The following is a 10,108-nucleotide window of genomic DNA, read 5'->3' as shown; positions in this document are numbered from 1 at the left end:
AAGATTCTGCAGGATGATGTGATGCAAGAAACTTAGTCGTAGGGTAGATTTGATGTTTTTGGAATACCATGGTGACACATGTACAATTTGCTGCCCCCTAGGGGTAGACTAGAGTGCTACAGGGCTGTAAATCCTATTAATATTATAAATGTGAAAGTTTGTGAGTTTGGATGTTTGTGGGTTTGTGTGTTTGGATGTTTGGATGTTTGTTCCTCAATCACGCAAAACCCGCTTGACCGATTTGGCTGAAATTTTCCTCAAACATAGTTAATACACCCGATTGCGCAATAGGCTACTTTTCGTCACAATAGCGCACATACGTTTGTGCCAGGACCCCCACAAAACCCAAACTCACACCACCATCTCTGCAATCTCACACACTTTGGACCATAGCAAACCACAAAATTCATATTGCCCTCTACAGCCTCGCCCCTAACCCCACACAATCACATATACATATACTTTACCACTTTGCCCCTCACCTTAACGATACTCCAGGAGGCGCTCTATAACACTCTGGAGCAGCCATGTTTGCCGACCCCCACCGCTCTGACAATCCGCGACACCGCCCACCCATGTCAATACCCCTAGGAGGTCTAATATTGCAAAAAAAAAAATTAAAAAAAAAAAAGGAAAAAAAATATAAAAACAAATAAAAAATATAAGAAATTCAAATCACCCCCCTTTCCCTAGAACACATATAAAAGTAGTTAAAAACTGTGAAACACATACATGTTAGGTATCCCCACGTCTGAAATCGCCCGCTCTACAAAGCTATACAAATATTTTTCCTGTTCGGTAAACGCCGTAGCGGGAAAAATGGTCAAAAGTGCCAAACCGCCATTTTTTCACTGTTTTGATTCTGATAAAAATTTGAATAAAAAGTGATCAAAGCAATAACATTTCCCGAAAATGGTAGAACTAAAAAGTACACCCGGCCCCGCAAAAAAAGACGCCCTATACATCCCCGTACATGCACGTATAAAAAAAGTTACGGCTGTCGGAATATGGCGACTTTTCAAAAAAAAAAAAATTTCACACAGTTTTGCCTTTTTTTAAGGGGTCAAAATGTAAATAAAACCATATAAATTTAGTATCCCCGGCATCGTAACGAAACACAGAATACAGGGGACAGGTCATTTTGGTTACACAGTGAACGCCATAAAACCAAAGCCCGTAAGAAAGTCGCAGAAATGCATTTTTTCTTCAAATTCACCCCATTCTGAATTTTTTCCCTGCTTCCCAGTACATTATATAGAATAAATAATGGCGGCATCATGAAGAAAAATTTGTCCCAGGAAAAATTAAGACCTCATATGACTCTGGGAGCGGAGAAATAAAAAAGTTATGGGGTTTAGAAGGAGGGGAGTCAAAAATTAAAATCAAAAAATGCCATCGGCCGGAAAGGGTTAACTTCAAATACTTCTGTCCCAAAGTCACTATGTAAAGTTTCTCACAACACCGTATATATAGCAGCTCTAATACAAAGTGACTGCAACACAAAAGTCTCACGTATTCTCTGAATTACAGCAAAAACAAGATACAAAGTTACATTTCATATCCCATACCTTATACACAGTACGAAAACCTTACCCGCGCCTGTATATACCCACTTCTACAATCACCGCAGACGAAGTCGCGGGTACCAGCTAGTGTTGATATATGGCAACCTTGTTCCGGTATCTCAAATCGTGCACATCTCTTGACATGACGTTACGATATCATTGCAGGATGGGCTAGGTCTATATGGAAACCTTACATTCTCAAATGTTATGTTGTCAATTGCACCCAATGTTGGTGCAGGGCTGGATTTGCAATTTGCAACGTGACCATATTCACTAGTTATACACACACACTAGTATCACAATATTGTAGCATGACATGGCGACCCTATGCCACCCAACTACATATTCCCGTGTAGACCTAGCCTCATACAGTACAATGTAATATATTTTGACCATACCATTTTTTAACTATTTCTTTACCATGTATTTGCACAAGCACAACATTTGATTGTAGAGGGACGAGTACCTTAATGACAGTATGATGTGTATTTTTTTTATTCATATTTTTTAGGCTCCAAGAGATAGTAACCAATGACCTCAGATGCAGCCAAGATTATTGACTGGGTGGAAAGGTTTGCGAAACATTCTATCTTCTAAATATGAAGATACATCAAAAGACTTCTTCTGCCCAAGATTGGAGCTGGTGCAGTGGACAGGCAGTGCTTGCAGGCTCTGCTATTCAAGTAGAAGGGACAGCGATGCAGTTCCCTGAAACCACCGCTAAACCGTGCACAGGACAGCTAGTACTTGAATAAGAGAACCTGCACACGCTCCCTGACCGCTACTGAAACTTCCAACATAACTGATCTGTGCGGGATCTGGGTGTCTGTGTACATGGGCCCTTAGTCTGTACAATCAGTTGGTTTTAATACATATTATTGGGCTCCAACGTCATTTGGGCGACCCCCCCCCCCCAAAACATTCACCGTATCTCCCAAAATAAGGCAATTCTTGGATAAACCTACTTTTCCTGGAGTTTACGCTTTGATGTATAATAAAATATTTGATAAAACGGCTGAAATAAGTCTTGAATTATTTGTAGATGATTAGCTTTCTGCTTAAAGGGATTCTATCATTAAAATCACATTTTTTGTCAATAATACATAGGAATAGCCTTAAGAAAGACTATTCTTCTCCTACCTTTAGATGTCTTCTCTGCGCCGCCGTTCGGTAGAAATCCCGGATTTCGTCTGTATGCCAATGAGTTCTCTTGCAGCACTGGGGGCGGTCCTCAGCGCTCAAACAGCACTAGTGGCGTTACCAATGCTGCGAGAGAAATCTCCAGTGCTGCCTCCATCTTCTGGAACGTCTTCTCTACGTGTCTTCTTCCAGAGCTGGGTTCAAACTTCTAGGCCTCGGGCAGAGCCGTCTGCACATGCCCGCGGCCACAAGAAAAATGGCTGCTTACACAGTAAGTAAGCGGCCATTTTCTTGTGGCCAGACAGCGCATGCCCGCGGCCATTTACTTGTGGCAGACTGTGCATGGCTGCAGCCACAAGAAAAATGGCCGCTTACACAGTGGCCATTTTCTTGTGGCCTGTGGGCATGCGCCGTTGGCTCTAACCACCTCCCACCTCCGGAAGAAGACGCGCAGAGAGGCTGTTCCTGAAGAAAGTGGAGGCGGCGCTGGAGATTTCTCTCGCACCATTAGGGACGCCCCCAGTGCTGTTTGAGCGCTGGGGCCCACCCCCAGTGCAGTGAGTGAACTCATTTGCATACAGACAAAAACCGGATTTCTACCAAACAGCGGAGCAGCAATTACATAATGTTAATTAATGGGATCAATATGTGTATGTTCCATTCAAAGGAGTGGGCTGGATTTAAAGGGGTTGTCTGAGATCCATGGGAAATGGATACTGACAACCGATCAGATCGGTGAGGGTCTGACACTTGGCCCCGTACTGATCAGCTGATTCGGCTGCCACAAGCCATATACAAGTAGATCTGCTCGCTTTGGAGTGAATAGGAACAGAGCTTCAGTTCTCCAATATCTACAGTGTACAGTGCTGGAAGCTGACCAGATTTAAGGGGTTATCTGAGACCCATGAGCAGTGGATACGGATGATCTATATACAGGACAGGTCATTAGTATCACATTGTGTGGGGGTAAACTATTAGAAACTATTAGGATAGGAGAGATCTCACAGAGCATTGTCTACGCCCAAGCTGTGCCAAGTGCAGGTTGGTATCATTCACTGACAGCAAGTAAAGAACCTGCAAACACAAAGTACTTTCCAACTTTCCGTAATCTTTGTCCTCCAGCTTTCCATTCCTCCTACCAATCCTGATCTTTATTCAGACTGACACTTATTATTGTGCGTCTTATTAATGTACATCTGTATCTTTGTCAAGGAGTCAACAAAGCAGTCAATAAGACATGACTGCGACTTCATGGTGCCTGTGAGCTGCTCATAAGATATCTGATTTTACATGTCAACATTAATCATACAATAATATATATATATATATATATATCTGCATGATCACCGGGTGGAAACTCAATATCTGACTGTACTACACAACCGCTATTGTCACATCTTACATCACGTCTGAGACATATCAATGTGCGATGCGATTTACAGAATGTCAAACATTTTGCTAGGATGTCATAATATTATATTGAATTTTTATAGTTAGAAATTGAAATCCTTAACCAAATTTGAGAAAAGATAAGGGTAGACGCGCTATATTAAACATTAAACTGGTGGCAGATGAAGGGGGGTATTTAAACTGGGGACAGAGGGAGGGGGACATTAAACTGGTGGCAGATGAAGAGGCAATTTAACTGGGGGCAGAAGGAGGGGGGACATTAAATTGGTGACAGATGGAGGGGGGCATTAAACTGGGGGCAGATGAAAGGGGCAATTTAACTGGGGGTAGATGGAGGAGGACATTAAATTGGTGACAGATGGAGGGGGACATTAAACTGGGGGCAAATGAGGGGAGTCATTAAATTGTTGGCAGATAAAGGGGGACATTAAACTGGTAGCAGATGAAGTGGGCAATTTAACTGGGGGCAGATGGAGGGGACATTAAGTTAGTGACAGATGGAGGGGGACATTAAACTGGGAGCAAATGAGGGGAGTCATTAAATTGTTGGCAGATAAAGGGGGACATTAAACTGGTGGCAGATGAAGGGGCAATTTAACTGGGGGCAGATGGAGGGGGACATTAAATTGGTGACAGATGGAGGGGGACATTAAACTGGTGACAGATGAAGTGGGCAATTTAACTGGGGGCAGATGGAGAGGGACATTAAATTGCTGACAGATGGAGGGGGACATTAAACTGGGGGTAAATGAGGGGAGTCATTAAATTGTTGGCAGATAAAGGGGGACATTAAACTGGGGACAGATGGAGGAGTTAACATAAAACTGGGGGGCAGATGGAGGGTGACACATCTGCCTGTAGTTTCCCCAAGTTTAATGTCCCTAACATTATATGACCCCACATTATAATGTTCCCCTCCAATTGCACCACAGTACGAAGTCTCTCTCCTCGTGCCCCAGTTTAAACTGGGGGAAAATAGAGGAGGACATTAAACTGAGGACAACTGGAGAAGGATATTAAACATCATATAAAGTTATGGTGACTGTACAAGTATTATACTGTGTGGGGGCACAAAAAAAAAAAACGGGTGAGAATGGGCAGAATCAATGTAGAAGTGGGCGGAGCTAAACTTGCTGTGGCGGCATAGCCAAACATTTTGTCCCTCTATCTGTCCTTTGAAAGATGGGAGATGTGCTGCTCTGCGAACCCACTTTAACTCCTTCCCGCCGATGGCATTTTTTGATTTTCGTTTTTCGTTTTTGACTCCCCTCCTTCTAAACCCCATAACTTTTTTATTTCTCCGCTCCCAGAGCCATATGAGGTCTTAATTTTTGCGGGACAATTTTTTCTTCATGATGCCACCATTAATTATTCTATATAATGTACTGGGAAGCAGGAAAAAAATTCAGAATGGGGTGGATTTGAAGAAAAAATGCATTTCTGCGACTTTCTTACGGGCTTTGGTTTTACGGCGTTCACTGTGCAACCAAAATGACATGTCCCCTGTATTCTGTGTTTCGGTACGGTTCCAGGGATACCAAATTTATATGGTTTTATTTACATTTTGACCCCTAAAAAAAATTGCAAAACGGTTAAAAAAAATTTTTTCTAAAAGTCGCCATATTCCGACGGCCGTAACTTTTTTATACATAGGTGTATGGGGATGCATAGGGCGTCTTTTTTTGCGGGGCCGGGTGTACTTTTTATTTCTACCATTTTCGGGAAATGTTATTGCTTTGATCACTTTTTATTCAAATTTTTATCAGAATTAAAACAGTGAAAAAACGGCGGTTTGGCACTTTTGACTATTTTTCCTGCTACGGCGTTTACCAAACAGGAAAAATATTTTTATAGATTTGTAGAGCGGGCGATTTCGGATGCGGGGATACCTAACATGTATATGTTTCACAGTTTTTAACTACTTTTATATTTGTTCTAGGGAAAGGGGGGTGATTTGAACTTTTAATACTTTTTATATTTTTTTATATTTTTTTTTACTTTTTTTTTTTTTTTTTTTTTTTGCATTTATTAGACCCCCTAGGGGTGTTGAACCCCAGGGGGTCTGATCACTAATGCAATGCATTACAATGCTAATGCATTGCAATGCATTGCAAAAAATCATCATCTCTTTTGCAGGCTGCATAGACCAGCCTGCAAAAGAGAGAATTTGCAGACCGGCTGGGAGCCTTTAACAAGGCTCCCGGCTGTCATGGCAACGTGACGTCGGCCCTGGAGCATGCTCCAGGAGCCGGCGATCCCTGCCAAAATGGCAGCGCCCATGCGCCGCCGGGAAAATGGCGCCTCCGGCGCCTTTGACAGCAGCGCCGGAGGGGTTAATGCCTCCGATCGGTCCAGGGACCGATCGGAGGCATTAGAGCCGGTTGTCTACTGTTTAAAGCAGTAGACACCCGGCGGCTATGACGGCCGCCCGGCTCCCGGGCGGTCGCCATAGTTACAGACCGTACTATTACGGCGCATGTCGGGAAGGGGTTAAGGGGCTTATATATTTCATCACGTGTTTCCGAATGTCGCCATGTCCTGTGGCGCTTCACATACACAATACACAGAGAAGATGTTTTAAATCACAAAATCTTTATTGAAATCGACAGGAAAACATATTGCATCGTTACATATCATCTACTGCAATTCTTACGTCACTTACACATTTGTTAATTTTTTTTGTTAGATTTTGTATTTTTTTATTTTTTTTGTGCAAAATTTTTATTTCATTCTCTTCTCGTCCGCGATTAAATACATTGCAAAAAGTGTACAATAAAACATCAAACAGAGATTGCACCATTTCTTTTCTCGAAAACAGATGAATGCCTTGATGCGACCATCTCAGCGAATGGAGACGAAAATCGGGAAGAGGTATTTGCATAAAAACTGGCATGGTTGCACAAAGCAACCAATCAGGGCTCAGGGTCTATCTCTTAAACTTGCTGTGATTGGTCGCTATAGACAACATGGCCTGTAGATGGTTTGGATAAATTTCCCAAAATATGGTCAATCGAAATATGAAAAATATATATGTAATACAATTGGAACAACAGTCAATAAACGACAATAGAATTTAAAAAAAAAACGTTATTTTAAAAAATTCCAAAAATTTAGTCGTCTCCTTCAAAAATAGACATGAGGCAGAAATGTTGATAAAAAGTGACAATGTCAGATCAGAATCTACAAGAACTATAAACACAGATCCAAAAATTCACACATAAACTTAACTTCCTTTACTATTAACGAAACAAGGTCAAAAGACCAAAAATTCTATGAAATTCAAAAATGTTGTGCAAGAGAAAATGAGGTAGAAGAAAGGAGTGTAAAGTGTTAACTACGCAACCTCACAAAACCAAGACGTCTTAAGATGGAAAGCGGTATGGCGTATCTTAGTAATAAGCCATACATTCATCGGAGCCTGTTTGTGTCCCATTATATCTGTAGGGTGGACCGAGTGGAACAAGAACATCAGCAGAAGGAGGACATATCATCAGTAAGGTAAAACTAGACGAAGGGTAGAACTAGACACTCTTGAGATGGAACTTATGTTATATGTCGAGTAGAGCTAGATACTCCTGAAATGGGTTAGAAGTAGCCTCTTATGAGATGGAGCTTACATCCTCCATAGGGTAGATCTAGACCCTTATGACACATAGCTCATACCATCCATAGGGTTGATCTAGACCCTCGTGAGATGAAGTTCATATCATCCATAGGTTATATCTAGACCTTCATGAGGTGTAGCTCATACCATCTATAGGGTAGATCTAGACCCTCAGGAGATGTAGCTCATACCAACCATAAGGTAGATCTAGACGCTCATGAGATGTAGCTCATACCATCCATAGGGTAAATCTAGATTCTTACAACATGTAGCTCATACCATCCATAGGTTAGTTCTAGACCCACATGAGATGTAGCTCATACCATCCATAGGGTAGATCTAGACCCTTACAACATGTAGCACATATCAACCATAGGGTAGATCTAGACCTTAATGAGGTGGAGTGCAAATTATCTGTAGACCCTTTTGACATGTAGAAAACACAGAAGGATTAGGGCTAGATCTACAATGGCCTCCTACAGCAATGCTGACATATGACTCTACTGGATGCCGTCAACTGGCAGGTTGCAATGTTAAATTGTGAATATCTGCAACACAGCCCTAGGGTAAAATTGAAAGTGACAATATAGAAGTATGAGGTAAGCAGAGGACTGGGATATGGATATGTGCAAAGGATAAATTATTTATAAGAAATACTATATGCCAGCTTAGGACCTGTGCACAGGCCAAAATGGCATACATGGACCCTGCAAGAGACCTTAAGGACTCCACCGCCACCTCCATGTAAGTCTGATACAGTACTTCAAAACTCTGTATAGGCAAAAAGTTTAACACCAAAATTCTATCTGGCTGCAGGCACCACTAGGGGGAGCTAAGTAGCTAACATAATGTTTCACTATATAAACAGTGCACAATACTGTACATAGCTGTGACGTTCCCTCTAGTGGTGGCTGCAGGAAGAACGAAATTTATCACTAAACTTTTTGCTTATTTTTGTTTTTCCAATTTGTTATCAGAAAAGTAGAAGTTTGACCCCCTATAAAAAATATATACCGGTATATATATTAAAAAATTAATCAGCACAGGATTTGGATGTGACAGGAAATTTCCTTTAAGGCCTTAGGATAGGTCCCAACTCAATTGCACACACAAAACATAAGGTTTGTCGCCGTAACGTAATGCTATAAAACATGTATGTAGTAACTAATGAAAACGGAAAGAGAGAAAGTTGTCAAGGGAGGGGTAACTCCATAACTATATCCAAAAAATACCTATAGCTACAAATAGTTACGTATTAGGATTCTTAGATCACAAAATTCCAAAAACATCAAAAACTTCACAGTCTTTATCTAACGGATGCTAAACTTTCAGATATTGCAAGTGTACTACCATTTTTTAACTCTTATCACAGCCTGGAATCATCTTCACCAACTAATAATAGCTCTCACGACACAGAACGTTCTCCAGTCAACAACTCTATGTAAAGGAACCTCGGAGAACATGCTCCAGCAACTGAGAACCTAGAGGTCTCCTTACTGTTGCTTGAAGACAACAAGTCGGCCTACATTGAGGAAAACCTTAGTAGAACTTTCTAGACGCCATGTGGAACTCTAAGACGTGAACTCAGAACTCCATTAACTCTAAAGAATCTACTGGACACTCTACGCCTTCCACTTGGTCTTGATAGGCTTCTAGATCTAGAGTAAAGCCCTGGTTCTTCAGAGATTTATGGGCATTCATGAATTTCTGAAGATATTTAGAGGTGTAAAGCCAATGATGTTTCAGAACATCTTCCATCTCATAGGTTTTAGACTGCCTGGCGTTCATCTTTCGGAAGCGCCTGAACAGTTTATTACCAGACTCGTTGCCTTCACTGGCCCAAGCTCCGATAGAACCGTCACGTTCAATGATCTCGGGGACATGGGCTAGGGTTTTGTGGAAGTAATTGGTGATCTTGCCATCATATCTGTACTTGAACTTGGTGGACAAAAGCTCTGCAAATCTCTGGGAGTGGTAACTGTACTGGCAGAGCAACTCTGGGCACTCTTTGGCTGGGCATGAAGAACGCCACACTGGCTTCATTTTGAGATACAAGTCCATAAGTTCTTTGAGGGCCACTTGCCTCTCCTCGGAATGGATTAGCTCGCAGACAGCCTCCACTGTTTCCTTGCTCATGAGTTTTCGGGCAAAGTTTCCGTTCATTCTCATGATAGGCTTTAAGTTCATCTTTTTCCTAAGGTGTTTGTCGAGGGTTATCTGCCATTTCTTTCGCTCTTCAGTGGTGGCTTTGGCATGTTTGTAGACTTCTCCTATTTCTAGCTGGAATATACGATAAAACTCTGCTGCATTTCCAATGTCGCAGTGCAAAGCATCAATGGATGGGAGGGTTTCGATAAATGGCTTTGCAGACACGCCCTTCACTCTGTCA

General features: G+C 41.8%; 1 protein-coding gene across 1 annotated transcript in view; it reads right to left on the bottom strand.

Moving 5' to 3' along the window:
- Window positions 1–9,303: 9,303 nt before the first annotated feature.
- RAG1 (recombination activating 1) overlaps window positions 9,304–10,108 on the bottom strand; it is an 8,222-nt gene continuing 7,417 nt past the window's right edge. The window contains exon 2 of the mRNA XM_075283644.1: window positions 9,304–10,108. This exon is cut by the window's right edge and continues 2,344 nt beyond it. Within this exon, the coding sequence (XP_075139745.1) occupies window positions 9,304–10,108 (805 nt within the window).

This window comes from Leptodactylus fuscus, chromosome 7 (assembly GCF_031893055.1).
Source record: "Leptodactylus fuscus isolate aLepFus1 chromosome 7, aLepFus1.hap2, whole genome shotgun sequence".
NCBI lineage: Eukaryota > Metazoa > Chordata > Amphibia > Anura > Leptodactylidae > Leptodactylus > Leptodactylus fuscus.
This window is presented reverse-complemented; position numbering and strand designations above follow the sequence as displayed.